This window comes from Octodon degus, unplaced genomic scaffold (assembly GCF_000260255.1).
Source record: "Octodon degus isolate 3935 unplaced genomic scaffold, OctDeg1.0 scaffold00045, whole genome shotgun sequence".
NCBI classification, from domain to species: Eukaryota; Metazoa; Chordata; class Mammalia; order Rodentia; family Octodontidae; genus Octodon; species Octodon degus.
In genome coordinates, this window is record NW_004524621.1 from 11,080,145 (window position 1) to 11,098,080 (window position 17,936).

Consider the following 17,936-nt stretch of genomic DNA (forward strand, 5'->3'; position numbering starts at 1 on the left):
TTTTTTTTTGGCAGAACCAGGGATTGAACTCAGACCCTTGTAACTTGCCAGACAAGCGCTTATTTTACTGAGCCATCTCCCTGGCCCTATTACAACACTTTTAACAGTAAATGAGAAACTTGATATTAAGAGTTGAAAAATGTTCTGACTAAAGTCACCTAGCTATTGAGTAGGAGAAACATTTTCTGAGACATATCCCTTGATTATTCCATTATTGAAGTGAGGTGTCACTTTTTAAAAAATCTAGGATGAGTGATGCTGGCTTAGCAAGTAGTGAGTGGGTAATGAAGAAAATGGACATAAAAGGATAGAAAGACAGCAGGATGTAAACAGTAACTAAGCTGGTAAATCTGGAAGGTACACTGTGTGCCTCCCAAGCCTACAGCTCAAAAGGAAGTGGTTAGAAAGGATTCAAGTGTTAGTACGTCAGTTACTATTGGCTGTCTTTGGCAAAGTTTTTTCTTTCTTTTTTTTTGTATTCAGTACAGGGTCTACAGGGTCTTACTACACAGATCGGACATATAGTGATCCTTCTGTTTTCAGCCTCCCAAGCACTGCGTTTACAGGTGTGTACCACCACACCCAGTCTCAATGGCCAGTTCAGTGCACCCTGGGGTCAGACCCAGCACAGTAGCCCAGGGATCAAACCCTAGGCCCTGTGTCTACCTAAGCAGGTGCTTTAATCTGCTGAGCTATCTGTCAGGCCCTTGGCAAAGTTTTAAAAGCACAAAAGAAATGGAGTAAAGAAATTTAGGCTATCAAAGGAATATAACTTTTAGACAATGAATAGGAAGAGATTGGGACCTTTAGAAAACAAGGCCCAGTGATTCTTTTCCACTGAATAAAATAACTTAGCCTGAGACAAAACTTGGGCTAAAGCCAATGTATTTTCCCCAATGACTATTATTTCAGATAGCCTCCACTTTCTTGCTATTGAATGGAGAAGGTAGGGTATGAAGTATAAGGAGGCATGGAAATAAGACGAATTTCAGAACTATGCCTAGACAAGAATTTTTGTTTGTTTGTGTGTGTGTGGGTGGGGGGTTGGTTCCTAGCATATGAAACTAATTGGGAGAAAAATAAATGAGCAGCCTGGGAGGTGTTAGAGAGAATGTATTACTAATGTAACCATGAACCCAGGCTTTAGAAGTTTGTGGTTTTTAGGGGAGCCTTAAATAAAGCAATAACACTGGCTGGGTAGTATGAAGTCCCCAAGAAGAACTGATTCACCACCTCTTCTGAGTTGGCCAAGGATGATAAAAACAAGGGAGAAACTTCCCAAGAGTAGAGCCAGATGTCATTGCGAGTAAGGAATAAAAAAGTTCCTCCCCTGTCTCAAGACCAAGAGAAACAGGTAGAGGGAAATGGGCACCATGGCGTTGCGAATAATGAAGTAGGACCAGTAAATGATTGTGGCAGATACAAGTGATGAAGAGACATAATTTTCCCATGGCAGAAAAATTCTAGAAGTAGATGGAGGGACTTTGCATCACCCAGAGACCCAAGAATCTGTATTGGATGCAGTTACAGGGTAGGATTCAGAGATGATGGGGGTGTCACACATGGGGGAAGAAATGGATGTATGATAATTAAAAGGGATAACTGGGCGTGGTGGCACACACCTGGAATCTCAGTACTTGGGAGTCTGAGACAGGAGGATCACTGCAAGTTCAAGGCCACCTTGAGGTATATAGTGAGTTCAAGGCCAGTCTGCACTACAAAGAGAGACCCTGTCTCAAAAAAAAACAAATAAACAAAAGGAAAACAAAAGAAAGGGGTAAATGTGGTAATGAAAAAGGTATGTATTTATCTCATTAGCACACATTCTATGTCTCCTTCTAGTCACTGTTCCCCCACAGTCCCGTCCCTGTCACTGTCCCCACAAATTGCACATATTTGGTATATGCATATCTACATACACATATCTGCAAATCTGTCACTATACTCAAGGCAATAATATCCAGTATTCTTCAGTTTCTTTGTGCCTCTTTGTAATTCTTTCTTCTCTCTTCCCTTCTGGTCTCCAAGCAACCACTAATCTTCCTTATGCCATTTTTAGACTAGCTTGCATTTTAAGAATGAAGAGTAGTATTTTTGTGTAGATATTGAACACTTGTGTACTAATTTGTCTTTTATTTGGATGTTAGGGTTGTTTCTAGTTTTTGTCTACTGCAACCCATTGAATAATTATTATGTACAAGTTTCTCTTTAAATTTTTCATTTAAAGTATTTTTTATTAGTACATGTTGCAGAACATAATGATTACATTCATCTTGGGGAGCTGGTACATGTATATCACCTGTCTTTTCAAAGACATAAGCTTTAATTTCCTAAATGTTTCCCAGTATTTTTACCATTTTACATTCCCACCATCACTATGCCTATGTGCCTCTACAGAAAATGTGTGTGTTATTGTGAACCAGCTCTTAAGTCTACCAGCAGTCTTCCCACTGCTGCTCTTGGTTACCAAGTATGGCCAGCTCAGGGCATCGGCCTCACTGCCAGGGGATCATCGGTCTCATTTGTGTACAACTGATGGGGAAGTCTTAAAAGATGAGTGGCAAGACAAAAGGAGCAGGTCTGACTGGGCTCATTCGGAGAAACTGAGATTAAAAATAAACTTTTATTACAAAAATTTTAAAACATACATTAAAGCACATAAATAGTACAACAACACCCCCTATGCCATGTACCTATCACCCAATTTAAACAATTATCACTTGTAGCCAATATAATACGACCCAAATCTTCCCTTCCTTTTCTTCTTATTTTAGGCAAATCTCTCATACTATAGAATTTCATCTGTAAATATTTTAATATATAGCTAAAAGATAAAGATCTTGGGGCCAGGGAGATGGCTCAGTGGAATAAGCGCTTCCTTGGCAAGCGCAAGGGCCTGAGTTCAATCCCTGGTTCGGCAAAAAAAAAAAAAAAAAAAGATAAAGATCTTAAGAACATAAGCACAAAACCTTTATCCCTTAAATAGTAATAAGAAATGCTTAACATTCATTATCAAAAACAGGTTTGAGAGCTGGGTGAGGATGACTCTGGGGAGAATGAAACTGAGGAAGGTTGGGAGAAAACCAATAAAATTTCCTCAGGTCTGGCGAGATAACTCAGTGGACTAAATGCCTACTTAGGCGAGTGCAGGGACCAGGGCTTGATCCCCTGACACCACATGCTGCACCAGCCCCGCCTCTAGGAACCCTGAGCCAGAAACTGAGACCAGGCATGGTGGCACACACCTGTAATTCCAAGGATCACTATGAGTCTGATCTGCGTAGTGAGACCTTGTACCAAATACATTTAAAATATTTTTTTTCCTCTTACTCTTAACCACTCCAGACTCATACTGAGTATGCTGCACAGTGCTGATTCCTACATTCTCTTCTTTCTCTTCAGTGAGCTACATAAGGTGAGGATCTCATGTCAGATCAAACCTCAAAGGTGAGTTACACTGGTCTAGCCTTCCTTTCTGCCTCTGTGGGCAATATCAAACATGAGATCATGTTCTAGCACATGCCACTACTCCAGCCTGCTCCCCAGCAGCACCAGTGGAAACAGAAGGAAAGATAAAATGATTAGAATAAATCATCTGAAATGCTCCAAGGCTGCTGGAGGAATTGTAAGGTGATTTTCAGCACCCTTGTTTTATTCCTGTTGCCAGGACAGCTGAGAATCACCATGGTTTCTGTGATGCACCTTGCCTGCAATGTCAGATGATGAGTCCTCCAGAACTGGATCTGCCCAGACTGAGCCTCCAGAAAGGAAGACCACCTCTTATCAGACCAAATTCCAGACAGCCAGCTCCTCCTCATTAGCCCAGGCCCTGCAGGGACAGGGGACAGTCTGTTCTTTACTCCTTCTCAGAGGCCATCTAAGCTCTTGAAGATGTTCTATGTATCTTATTATTGTGATGGAATGAGTCTGAGCTTCCCTTTGTTTCCTTTCTATAGGAAGAAAAAAACCTAAGAAATTATTATTCTAGTTATTGCTACAAGTTTCAGAAGTTATATGTTTATTACTAGAGCCAATCAGATACAAGAAGAACAAACAGTCTCCTATTTAGCAAAAGTGGTTCTGGTAAAGCTTGAAATAGCTAATACTAAGCCTATCTCTGTTATAATAGAACTCCTTAAAGAGAAGTAGTCCTTGGCCCTTTAGCCCTTCATACCCATGTGTTACCCCAGGATTTTGGGCATCATTTCAATTTCGAGCCATGAAGACTCAAGTGCAGACATTGCCAGTAAGAGTAAAGGTCCTAAGGTAGAAATAGACTTGTACTCTTAATCGATTTATCGTTTTCCTAGATATATATTTCTTGGTCAAAATCATACTCACTCATAACTTTGGAATGATGACCCTACTGGTTTCTAGAACACGGTGGTGCCTGAAGCTGCTACTCTGCCAGTGCACCTTCCCCAGCACTTGCATGGCCTGTGTGCTGCTCAGCTGTGAAGCCTGAGCGGAGAACACCGCCTGTCTGCAGACACCTGCACAGAGCCCTCTGTCCCCTCCCACTCTGATCTGTGTTGGCTGTTCTCTAGGTCTGTGTTCAGCTCTTATTCCATTGGTGGAGAACCTGTGGCAGGTGTGCTGAAACCAGCTGCAATCATTAAACACTCTAAAAGCTCTCAAGGGTTCGGCAACACTGTGACCTAGAGGTCCGCCTTCCCTGTGCCTATGCTTCTGGGCTGTTGTGGCTGCTGCTTTCTTGGCTTATGCTTTTGTTTTCCTGCAGTAGACATTCTTGAAGCTTCCTAAGAAAGAGTAACTCACAAGTACATTTTCTTGGTCTTTGCACGTATGGATATTCTCTACACTTCAACTTATTGATAGTTTCACTGGATTGCTAATTAGAGGCTGTAAGTAATTCCTGGCAGGTTTTGCAGGCCTTGATTTGCCATAGACGCTGAGATGGCCAAATACCATCCTGATTCCTGATCCTGGTATATGATCTTTCTTCTCTCTCTGGAAGCTTTAGGATCTTTTGAATTTGTCATTTCTTCCAGTTTTAATGCTGAAAAGTTATGTCTAGATGGAAAGATATAACTGGGTCAACCGATGCATGTAAAGCAACTGGCCCAAAGTGATGGCGAAGCTCCACCACAGACTTACATTTTCGAGGGCTAGAACTGTTTTTTATATGCTTTTATGATTCTTACAACTTCTGGTACAAGCTTGGCACATAAACAGATTATCAATAAGTATGACTTAATGTATCATGGACTTGTTGTTGCCATTATGTTTTTGTGGGACTTAATGATATTTATCTCTACTTTGTCTCATCTGACATACATGGCAAAAGAGGAGAAATACTTTTTGACTTGCTTGTCACTTGAGTGTAGCAAGGCTATAATTATTGATGTGAAATATTCTGGAAGTTAAAATCCCTCTACAGATGTCAAGTACTGTCATTAACTTTTTTTTTTTTTTTTTTTTTTTTTTTTTTTTGTGGAACCAGGGATTGAACTCACAGCCTTGCGTTTGCCAGGGAAGCGTTTATTCCACTGAGCCATCTCCCCAGCCCTGTCATTAACTTTTGACAGGTACACAAATAGTTGAACATTTCTAGACAAATCAGAGATATCCTGTTTTGAAGATAAGCCTAGACCACATGAACTAGTTTGTTCGCTAATGTTATGCAATCCTAATGTTGAAAACACATCCACCTATGTCACTTACTGATTTTTGTTTTGGGTTTTTTGGTGGCACTAGAATACTTTTTTGTTGTTGTTGATGGTGGTGGTGGTAATCAGGATGTTTGCATTCAGCTGTTTTTTTATTTTAAGGCTGGGTCTCACTAAGTTCTCTGATTCTCAGTAAGTCTCTAAATTGCCCTGGTTGGGCTCAAAATAGCTATCTTCTTGCCTTAGCCTCCCAGAGTACTGGGATTATAGTAAAATTTAATTATATATTCTTTTGTTAGCTCATATGACTCTATATTCTTTTTTTTTTTTTGCGGAACCAGGGATTGAACTCAGGCCCTTGCGCTTGCCAGGGAAGCGCTTATTCCACTGAGCCATCTCCCCGGCCCTACATTCTTTTTAATGCTTGCAGAACATTTCATTATACTTGTCTCTATAGTTTAAACATTCTTAGGTATACAGTTTAGGGAAATTAAGCTTTCTCGTCTTTTAAATTTTGGTGGTAATGGGGATTAAACCCAGGGCTTTGTACTGCACTACATACTCAGCCTACCCCTCACCCATTTGTTTTTGAGTCAGAGTCTCACTAAATTGCCCAGGCTGGGCTTGAATTTGTGATTCTTCCCTTCCATAACATCACAGCTGGGATTATAGGCATGTGCCACCATGCCTGGCTCCTTCCTAAATTCTTTTTTTTTTTTTTTTCTTCCTAAATTATTGGCTGTGATTGCTTTTCTCCTTAAGTAACAGAAAATGGAACTCTGTTCAGCTGCTGAAAGCTATGCACTCAGTAGTAGAAAAAGAAAGATTGTGAATACTTAGTGCTAGTCTCAGGCTGAATTAATTATTTCTAATTTTCTAAAACCTTATACCTTCTCACAACCTAAGTTTACAGTCCAAAAATTAGAGAGAAAGAAGGGTTGTAAGGACAGCCAACATTTTGGCCCTAGCCTTTCAAAGTCAGTGAGGACTCAGGACATAGGAGAACCTGTACTGTAACATCATATAACTCAGTTGTGCCCCAAATTTTCTAATCAAGGAGATTATGGGGTCACAGAGGAATGTGACTGATGATGTAGTGTGTGCCTAAAGAGAGTCACATGGAGAGAAAACATTCCCACAGGCTTTCACAGAGAGCAAATTGGTCAAGCAATGGCCGTGACTCATCCACAAGGCTGACGCTGACAAAGGTTCTACAAAGTGTTGTACAGGGTTTCAGTATAAATCCTGAGGGGACTTGACTGACCTTGTCAGATACAAAAGTTACATTTCTTGTTATATAGGTCTTGCTTTATCTTGGTCTTAACTATCCAGCAGAAAAATGTAGAAACGAGGTATGAAAAGTGAAGCCATGTTAATATGCTGAGCTGTGGAAGGCTCAAGTCATCAGATTCGAACATTGCCATTCCTATGGATAACCCACTACTACTGTGGAGTACTGGACTATATTGGAATAGTTTGATAAATTCATGAATCTACAATATTTGGATGGCAATGGAATACCCATCTCTGACAAAACTGAACAAAAAAAGGTGATATAAATGAAGGACAATTTTGTATCTGTATATACAAAATAGGATAGATATATAGCTACTTTCTCTTAATCCAATAAGAAGAAAGATTTGTACTAATAGTATATGAACAGGATATCAGGTCTGCATCTTGTGCTATGAATGACTACTACAAAGACAACAATATGCAATGTATTAATTGTTTTAACTCTCCTATCAACCTGTCTTGAAGCTGTCACATTGCAATTTTTTCTCAATAAAATTAATTTAAAAATTTAAAAAATAAATTATGGTATATGCATTCAACAGAATTCTATGCACAATTAAAAATGCTATAGAAGACATCCTGGCATTATTGATAGACACAAAGTGCTGTTCAGTTAAAAATGAAAAGCAACATTTTAGCTAAAAGAAAAAAAAGTAAAACCTTATAACCTTCAAAAGGGTTTTGAAAAGGAGTTTTGATGTTTGTCATAATAAGTAAAAAGAGAAACAGCAGTTTATAGTTCAGATATTGATGAGAGTTGTACAGAAAGAAAAAGCATTGTAATTGTTGTAGTCTAGCAATGGAATAAAAATAAAAGTGAGAAGTCACAGAATTAAGCGTTGGCATCACTGGAACAGCTTAGCTATGCAAAGAAGTTGTTTAAGTGAAGAAATTAATTTCTGTCAGTTAAGAACAAAGTCAATCTGTATCAAATAGCATGGACATAAGTTATTTATAATCTTCAATCTAAACTTCTATTATCAAAGCTGATTATTATGTATTTGGAGAGCTTTTCAAATTTCATTTTTAGCAGATAAACTCCCTATTTTCCTTTTTTATTTTATAGAGAAAAGATAAAACAAAATTTCATAACAAAATAATAGAATCACAATACTTAATATATTACATGTTATCTTTAAAGTAGTTGCTCAGGATACAAGATATGGCCATAAAAATTTCCCTAGTCAATATTAGCACAAATCTTCCTTTTTAACGATCTAAGAGACACTAACAGCATAACTGACTTACATTTTCCCCTTTTTCCTACTGTCCTTTCCCCCTTTCACCCATCCTACTTCCTTTTTCCTTTTGAGCAATTTCTTTCCACTTCACAATATCTATTATACATATTAGGCCTTATTTACTATTTCAAATTCTCACACAAGGGAGACAATCCGATGTTTACATATGTGAACACCCTGTTTTTCCAACTGAAATTTTATAAAACATAAACATGGAGCTGCTCTTTTGGAGTCAAAAATTTCAGAGGAATGAGCCACAACAAAGCCCCTTTGACCTTCCCTATTCACATTGCTACAGACCCTAAGACTCCTCTAGGAAATGGAGCTTGAAAATTATCAACAATGAGTAAGAAGTTTTGAACTAATAGTGTTTAGACAAGATATCATGTTTGCATCTTATACTATGAATAACTACTACAAAGACAACAATATGTAATGTATTAATTATTGTAACTGTCTTACTAACCTGTTTTGAAACTGTCTCATTGCTACTTCTTTCTCAATAAAATTAATATAAAAAAAGAAAATTATCAACAAGTAATTTCCAAGTTGGAAATAGGAGCTATTTGTATGGAAGGAGGTATTTCTATTTGTAAAGAAATACAGGGGGTGAATATAACTTACCCAGAGCACAAGGACATTCATAAAACGGTCCATTTGTGTCCGTTTAAAGGAGGACTTGCCACTGTTCTGCATTAATTTGGTGTCTGGCCCTAAGTAAAATAAGGAGACACAAAATCTTAAAATCCTTGAATATATTTGGAGGTATTATTTGGTTGAAGTTACCTTTATGTTCACCATTTCTAACCTCTTATGTAATTCCTTCAGAAAGGGTTTGAAGTCATGAGAAGTATGTCACAGAACCTGAAAACTTTAGGGACCATAACTGCTTAAAAATTGTTTCCCTGGAGCTTGTTCCCCTTATTTTCTATAGCAGTAAGGGGAGTAGGAGCCTCACATATAGGAGTAGACTCTCAAGAGGAGGAATTTTGGAATCTGAGTTGAATAGTGTTCCCTATGGTTAAAGACCTGGAGAACAGCTCACATTTGGTGCTAATAACACAGTGGGAAACATTTCCAAGATAGTTTCAACTGTCCTTACTAAAGTGTACTCATGCAGTCTCCTCTCTGCAGTGCCTCAGTGTCGCCTTTCCTAGATGAGTTAAGTTGGGAATCACAAGCTTCTCTCATCACCATTTGGTTTATTTGGCCTAGGGAAGGAATTTTATGATAAAAAGATCTCTGCCTTTTTTTTGAGGGACCATTGCTGGGCCAATCTATATTTAGTTTCTAACTGAGAATGGAAGACAAAGGCAGTGACAGTGGTTTCTCCTGAGGCAGAAGATGAGGAGCTGAGGCTTCTTTGGGGCTGAATGACCCAATGTTTCTTCATGACATGGCAGATAATAATTAGAAGTGAGAAGCTCTTAATAGCCACTGGGACTAGAGTTGCAAATTACTGATTAGAGATATGGCCACAGAGTAAAAAAGCATAAGAGGGTTAGAAGAAACTGTAAGTAGCAATTTCTCTGGCCTTTTAACATCTGATTATCATTCTTACATGTGCTCTAAGAAAGGAATTTCATCAATATTTACAAATTCCTGGTATGTAGGCAAACACCATTCTTTTCTTTGAAGCATTTCATCCAGGGCTCGAGGTCACAAGGAGTTTGGCACAGAACCTTGAAGCTTTAGGGACCAAAGTAGTGGGATCCTTAAAAAGTGCCTCCGTGGGGTATGGTCCCCTTACTTTCCATAGAGGAAGAGCAGGAGCCCCATGACTAGGAGTAGACTTTCTAGAAGGGGAATTCTGGGAATCTGAGCTGAACAGTGTTCTCCATAGTAAATTCTTCTTAGTGCTTCCTAAAACCCTGAGGTGAGTGGCTTCACTCTACCATGCACTCCCAGCATGTTGTTCAGCCTCACCACAGTTCCAGAGTAACAGGGCCATGTGATCAGGGATTGAAATCTCTGGAACTAGGAGCCAAGTAAATCTTCCCTCCTTGCAATCTGTTTCTCTCAGGTATTTTATCACAATACCAGAAAGTTGACTAATATAGTCATCAGTGCACACTGATTGTCACTGAGGGTGTAGAATGGCACAGAAGTATTCTCTATTTTCTTGAAACACAATCCAGGAAAATGCCTTGCTAATTATTATGGATTGTGGTTCTAAAGATTACTTGAAGAAAGGCACTACTAATGTGGTACAGGCTCTCTAATATAATTTTAGATTATATAATATAAGCACATAATAAGCATTGCTTTTATTCTCTTTCAGTGGGAGTAATCCACAGGCATAATCTCCCCTTTCACATCCTAATTCTCTTTTTCTTTCTTTATATGTATCCATCTCTGTACACATATGGCTGGAAAGAATGACCTGTGCTCTTGAAACACAAAAGACTTCTAATGAAGGTGGAGCTGGTAGCTGACAGTGTATTACCTGGGAAAAAGAAATCCCTTTTCTTCCTAAGAAATAAGTTTTTTCTTCATCCATCTATCCATCCATCCATCCATCCATCCATCCATCCATCCACAATCCTACATATCTAGCTCTAAGCCATAGTGTCTATATCTATATCTATATCTATATCTATATCATCTATCTGTATCTATATCCATATATCTAAGTGACATGTCCATACTCTAAAAATGAAGCACTCTCTAATTCAGTCATGAATGGACTCCAGCAGGCTGAGCCTGGCTGTGACCGCAGGGAAACGTACCAGTATAAATCACCAAGCCGTAGCACCAGTCTGTATTCCTGATGATGCAGCCTCGAAGCAGCAGCTTGTCATGGCCTAGTGAATATTTTTTCCCTTTATAGGTCAGGGTGCCTGTAAATTTGTCCAACTTATTATTGGGAAGATCACACTTTACTTCTCCTGCAGAAAAATCATCATCATCATTATCATCATCATCATCATCTTTGGTTTTCCTAACCAAATGGAAGGAGACTCAATAGAAAAGCAAAAGGAAAACCTCTTTCAAATTATCCCATTTTTTCTTATCTTCTCCCAGTGACTCCCTCTATGTTACTAGCTTCCTTTAGAAAAGCGGACAAAAATTTCTGGGCATCAAGGAAGAATAATTCTGAATCTGACATGAATCATCCAGAGAGAGAAAAACCTATACGATAACACCACCATTAGTACTGTCAGATTGGCTGCCTCTGAATTTGAAGAAAGTATATAAAGCAATAAAATACTAAGTGTATTTTTTAAAAAAATGGAAATAATTTAACTTTTTCATGATTAATAAAGTAAATATGTCCCTATACATCTTTAAAATTTATTTTAAAATTTTTATTTACTTAGTCATTTGGTACAGGGTCTTGCTATGCAGCTCAGATTTATAGTGATTCTCCTGTCTCAGCCTTCCCAGCACTAGGATTACAAGTGTGTACCACCATCCCTGGGGTTCAGAGACTAGCATGGCATGTATTACTGGGGATCAAACTCCCGACCTTGTACTTGCCAGGCAACTCCTTAGACTAGGAGCTATCTCCCAAGTCCCCTATAAATATTTATGGAATGTTAAAATGATAGTGAAAATAAAATCTAAACTGGGTGTGGTCATACCAATTACTTTCATACTGTCTCTCAAGTAAATGGTTGTTTAAAAAAAAAGGGTCATAAATGAAAACAAGAGACAAGAAAAAATGTCATAGGACTGTCCTGCTACAGTGCTGTATATGGTTAGAATTCTAAATTTCTGTATAAAAATATGTAATTGTTTATTCCTTTTTTAATTTCTAAAATTCTTTTCTTCATATTCTGTAGGGATTTAAAGTTTAACATATTAATACTGGATGGAAAATACCTATTCCATGCTATGTCTAAGATGTTTGATATTCAGACAGATAGTGAGGTGAAGCTCAATTGCCTATGTTGTAGGGTAGTAATAATGAGCTTCTCTTCTGGAGGGTTAACAACTTAAGTTTGCAGACCAAGAATTAGAGAAAAAGAAGGGCTGCAAGGACAGCCAATATTTTGGCCCTAGCCTTTCAAAGTCAGTGAGGATTCAGAACATAGGAGAGCTTGTACTGTAACATCATGTAACTCAGTTGTGCCCCAAATTTTCTGATCAAGGAGATTATGGGGCCACAGAGGAAAATGATCGATGATGTAGAATGTGCCTAAGGAGAGTCACATGGAGAGAAAACATTTCCTCAGGCTTTCACAGAGAGCAAATTGGTCAAGCAATAGCTGTGACTTATCCACATGGCTGACACTGACAAAGGATCTACAAACTGTGGTGCAGGGTTTCAGGATAAATCCTGGGGGGATTTGACTGACCTGGTCAGATACAAAAGTTACATTTCTTGTTATATAGGTCTTGCTTTATCTTGGTCTTAACCATCCAGTGTTTTTATAAACACGAGGTATAAAAAGTAAAGCCATATTAATATGCTGAGCTGTAAAAGGCTCAAGTCAACCACTTCTGACATTGTCAGTCCTATGGATATCTCACTACTATTATGGACTACTGGACCATATTGGATTATTTTGCTGAATTCATACACCTACAATATTTAAATGGCAATGGAATACCCATCTCTGACAAAGCTAAACAAAAAAGAGAGATACAAATGAAGGACCATTTTGTATCTGTAGATACAAAATAATTAGGATAGATATACAGCTACTTTGGCTTAATTCAATGAGAAGAAAGATTTGTACTAATAGTGTTTGGACAGGATATCATGTCTGCATCTCGTACAATGAATAACCACTACGAAGACAATGTGCAATGTATTAATTATTAAAACTGTCCTATTAATCAGTTTGGAAACTATCTCATTGCTATTTGTTTCTCAATAAAATTATTTTTTAAAAAACTGGGTGTGGTGTTGTATGTCTGTAATGCCAGCACTTAGAAGGCTGACACAAGAAGATCCTTGTGAGTTTGAGACAAGCCTGGGCTACAAAGTGAGCTCAAGTCCAGCTTGAACTTCATAGCCAAACCCTGTCTCAAAAAGACAAAAAGAAAGAAAGAAAGGAAGAAAGTCCTACCCATTGTCTAGAGAAAAGTACTATTAATCTTTTGAATTATAACTTTTCCATTATTTTCCTTTTTTTTTTTGTATTTAAGTACAGGGTTTCACTACACAGATTGGACTTGTAGTGATCCTCCTGTTTTCAGCCTCCCAAGGGCGGAGATTACAGACGCAAGCCACCATGCTCAGTCTCAGTGCCCGTCTCAGCTTGCCCCAGGGGGTGGGGCCAGCTCTGCAGGACAGGGATTGAACCCTGGTTGCTGCGCCTGCTTAAACAGGTGCTTTAGTCTGCTGAGCTATCTCAATTATTTTCCTATAATGCACTCAATCATGTTTCCAAAATAGGATTCTGTTTATATACTATTTAGTCTTTTGTAATCTATATTTTTCTCCTATTAATATAAGTATTTTCCACGTCAATAAATATCAACTTGTATATTTCAATAATAAGTTGTATGGAACTTCCTATAAGGATATACTATGCATTAGGTAGCCCATCCTTTATTGATGAAAGTTTGGGTGGGCAACTTTATTTCCTAACTCACCATCAAAAGCAGACAGCAGTTCCAAGTTATCTTCCAGTTCACTGGTAACTGAGATGGCCTGCTTCACTTTCAGGTTGGTTTCACTAGAGTAAAGAGCACAGGATTACCAGAGTATGGGCCATACACATAACAGAGGCATAGGCCCAGTTTCTCCTACTTCTTCTTCGTGGGATTTTAGAAAACACGTGTTTCCAGCAAAGCCTGGGTCTTGGATTTAAGCTGCAAGAGTTCTTTGCTTTCATGGGCAGGACTGAGCTGAGCTAACTGCAAGGAAGCCAAATCTAAGCCCACTCATGACCCCTTTCTCCCTCTCACCCTCTGTCACACATCACCACTAATTTAATCCAGCCACCTAGCTGTTTAGATGCACTGAAAAAGCTGAGACATCATGAAGCAACCAGGAGGTGGTATCTGCTCCCTTCAAAGTAAGGAACAGGTTCCAGTACAAAGCCTCTACACACCTCCAAGCATCCTCCCAGGGTCACAAACACATACAGGGGCCAGGAAGGGTCAAATAATCAACCATTTGCTCATACAAGAAGGCATAGAGGATTCCCTGGAGCCGAGCGCGGCGCACGTGTCACGCAGGACAGCAGCCCGCGTGCCTTCTTCCCGGCGTGGGCCTCTGCCGCCTCCTGTGAACCCCTGAGCCTCTCACTTCCACCCCGCAGCGGCCGGACCCGCGGTCCCCAGCATGGCCTCCTCGGTCCCGCTGCTGAGGCAGAGGGAGCCCCGTCCAGCCCGCATTTGAGAAGGAGCCCGACGACGTGCTGACCCACGAGAGGACAGTGAGGAGGAAGAGGACAATGACAAGGCGAGGAGGAAGAGAAAGAGAAGAGTCTCACTGCGGAAGGCAAGAAGGAAAAGAAGAAAGTAGAGAGGCTGACAATGCAAGTGTCTTCCTTACAAAGAGGACCATTTACAATTGCACAAGGAAAAGGACAGAAACTGTGAAATTGAAAGGATACATTTCTTTCTAAGAAACTAAGAAATTTACACAAATTGCTTTACAACAGACCTAGTACAGTGTCTTCAATTAAAGAAGAATGTGGGTTAGTTCAGTGGCTTTCTGTTTCAAAAAGGAAACATACAATATAAAAGGAAGGAAGAAATGTTGAAAAAGTTTAGAAATGCCATGTTAAAGAGTATATGTGAGGGGCCTGCCCCTTAGCTCAGTTCTTTAAGTGGCTGCTTCAACAAAGCAGTCAGGCTCAGGTTGCTGTGGTTCCATCCCCACAACACAAGCCAGCCAGTCATGCCTTGAAGGCATTTGGAGCAAAAACAAAACAAAACAAAACAAAACAAAACAAAACAAAACAAAACACTTTCTTTGAAAAGAGAAAAAAAAAAGAGTATATGTGAAATTCTTGATTTGGCAAGATTGGGTGTAAATAGTGAACTGATGAAGAGGTTCTTAATTTTCTAATGCATCCAAAACCATCAGGTAAACCATTGCCAAAATCTACAAAAAATTCTAGCAAAGGCAGTAAAAAATAAAAAGGAACCACACAGTTCTAGAATGGCAAGGAGGCCAAGCAAATAAATGCCTTGAAATTCTGCCGGATGAATCCAGTAGTGATGAAGATGAAAAGAAAAACAAGAGTCTTCAGATGAAGATAAAGAAAGTGAAGAGGAGTAGCCACCAAAAAAGACATCTAAAAATGAAAAACCTAAACAGAAAGCTACTTCTAAATGTAAAAAGTGCTAATATAAAGAAGGCAGACAGCAGCACCACAAAGAAGAATCAGAACAGTTCCAAAAAAAGAAAGTGAATCTGAGGAGTTCAGATGATGACCCTTTAATTAAAAACTGAAGAAAATACCTGCAGATGAAGAGTTAAAGGAAACAGTAAAGAAATTATTGGCGAATGCTAATTTGGAGGAAGTCACAATGAAGCAGATTTGCAAAGAGGTACATGATAATTAACCCACTTATGATTAACTGAGAGAAAAGATTTCATAAGAACAACTAGAAAACAGCTGATTTCTTGAGATAGAAGACAAAGATGACTTGTTCCCATAGATCGGAAGATCTGATGTATACATTATACCAGCAAAGGGAATGTATTTCTTTTTCTTAATTCTTGTGTTGGTAGAACTTACTGCTGACCTTTTTTATCTTGGGTGTTAATGTAAATTTGAGTTTGTCATTTTAAACTGCATTTCTATGCTGTTTTTAGATTAAAACGTTGCATGGCAAGAATTGTTACTTGCTTTTATAACTGTATTTTATACATTTTGAATTTCTTTTATAAGGCCATAGATTCCTGAATTATGGGTTTTAGTGCACTTAATAGTAGCTTGCTTAAGATATACTTTTCATCAAGTAGAACAAAAATATAGGTGGCATTTATACATGCAGAAACTATTACAGTAATTAGTGTATAAAATATTTTAAATACACAGCTCTTCTGTCAGTGAACTCAGTGTCTTTGTGTTCATTACACTAAATTACACAAACTGTCTGGATAACTGAATTGGAACTTCATTTGCATGTATATATACGCCAAGTTGTCAGTATGACAGAAGTGACAAGATGTTATTTTTGTATTTTTAAAAAAGTTTGTTGTATATAAAGCTTTTTAAATTTCTTTTGTCAGATTAATTTTTAAACTCATGTAGGTAGGTACTTTACACTTGTAAACTATAAAGCGCCAGTGTTAGCCAGACAGTGTAATGAAGCAGTGGAAGTCGGGATTCAGTGATTCTAGTTCTGCTTTGCCTTAAATGTATCATCGATTTATGTTTTAATGTTATCTACAAAATCGTAGATCATGTTTCGTATTAAGGACAGACCAAAATCAACATATGAAAGCTTCAAAACCTTTGGGAAAGTTAACATTAAGTACATTTGGCCTACATATTTTTCTTTATTTATTTAGCAGTACAGGACATCAAACTCGGGACCTTGCAATTGCCAGGCAGACACTTAAGCTGCTGAGCTACATCCCAACTCCACATTTGGCCTATATTAAGTAACATTTTTATTAACTGCTTCTGACCATATAAAATGCTTATATTTACAGGAAACCTGGCCACCTTCATAATTATGATAAAAGTACTAGCTATAATGCCAGAAGAGAATGCAGTAGCAGATATCTCTGACAAAGTATTTCTCAAAAGTCATCATATACTGTACTTATTTTTAGCATTAAAGAAATTCAATGTTTGGGGGCCAGGGAGATAGCTCAGTGGAATAAGTGCTTGCCTGGCAAGAGCAAGGTCCTCAGTTCGATCCCTCGTACCACAAAAAAAAAAAAAAAAAGAAATTCAATGTTTGTTGGGTTTTACATTTTGGCCAATCAGGATTCCATGTGATCAATATATGGACCACTCCCTAAATTTAAAGGACTGAAGTATGTCTTTTAAATTGCCTGTCTTAATTAGTTTACTAAATAACCTTTCTCTGAATTTTAGAATGAAACATGCTGCTTATGACAGAGTTAGGTATTTGAGGTACCAATTGAGTGTTTTAAAATCTTTGCATCATATAATAGAAATATGTAAAAATGATACATGCTGAATGTTAAGAGGTATTTTCACAGATTTGGCTTGTTTCTTGACAAAGTTAGGACACTAGAGAAAAGTACACTGAATACAAATGAATTAGATAAGCAACTGAGACCTAAAATTTGACTTTTGACTTTAAATTTTTAATTTGTTCCTATAAACCTTGTCAATTAAAAAAAATGGTGTTTATAAAAAAGAAAAGAGGGGCCGGGGAGATGGCTCAGTGGAATAAGTGCTTCCCTGGCAAGCACAAGGGCCTGAGTTTGATCCCCAGTTCCACCAAAATAAATAAATAAATAAATAAATAAGTGTATAGAGACATAAGCCCAAAAAAGCCACATTCCACAAAGCCTGAGGGCATCAAAAGGAATAGTGTTAAGAGTATAGATTGATACAAAACTTTGTAAGATGAGCTCCCTGGAGATGGCCCTGATCCTCGTAAGACCTTATCTTTTTGAATCTGTAAATCATTTGTTCCACACTCAGTTCTCTCCTACAAACTCTAGAACTCTACTCTGAACATTTATAGTTCTATTAACCTCTTTCTGGCTACAGAGCATTGTGGAACACAGCTGTCTCTGAGTATCTCCTAGGAACTGGATCTAGGACTCCCCTCCACAGATACCCAAATTCACTGGTGTGCAAATTCCTTATATAACATGGTACGATAGGGGTGCAGTACCTATACACACCTTTCTGTGTACTTTTTTTTT

At 38.3% G+C, this 17,936-nt stretch overlaps 1 protein-coding gene and 1 pseudogene across 2 annotated transcripts in view; one reads left to right on the forward strand and one right to left on the reverse strand.

The window, feature by feature from the left end:
- Positions 1-17,936, reverse strand: part of LOC101590323 (phospholipid-transporting ATPase FetA) — a 107,020-nt gene that overhangs the window by 30,571 nt on the left and 58,513 nt on the right. For both annotated transcript variants that reach the window (XM_023715946.1, XM_023715947.1), the window contains 3 exons: positions 13,715-13,797; positions 10,897-11,055; positions 8,792-8,880 (listed from right to left, as the gene is read on the reverse strand). In XM_023715946.1, coding sequence (XP_023571714.1) covers positions 8,792-8,880; positions 10,897-11,055; positions 13,715-13,797 — 331 coding nt within the window. The remainder of the gene's footprint in view (positions 1-8,791; positions 8,881-10,896; positions 11,056-13,714; positions 13,798-17,936) is intronic.
- Positions 14,103-15,705, forward strand: LOC111816972 (annotated as a pseudogene).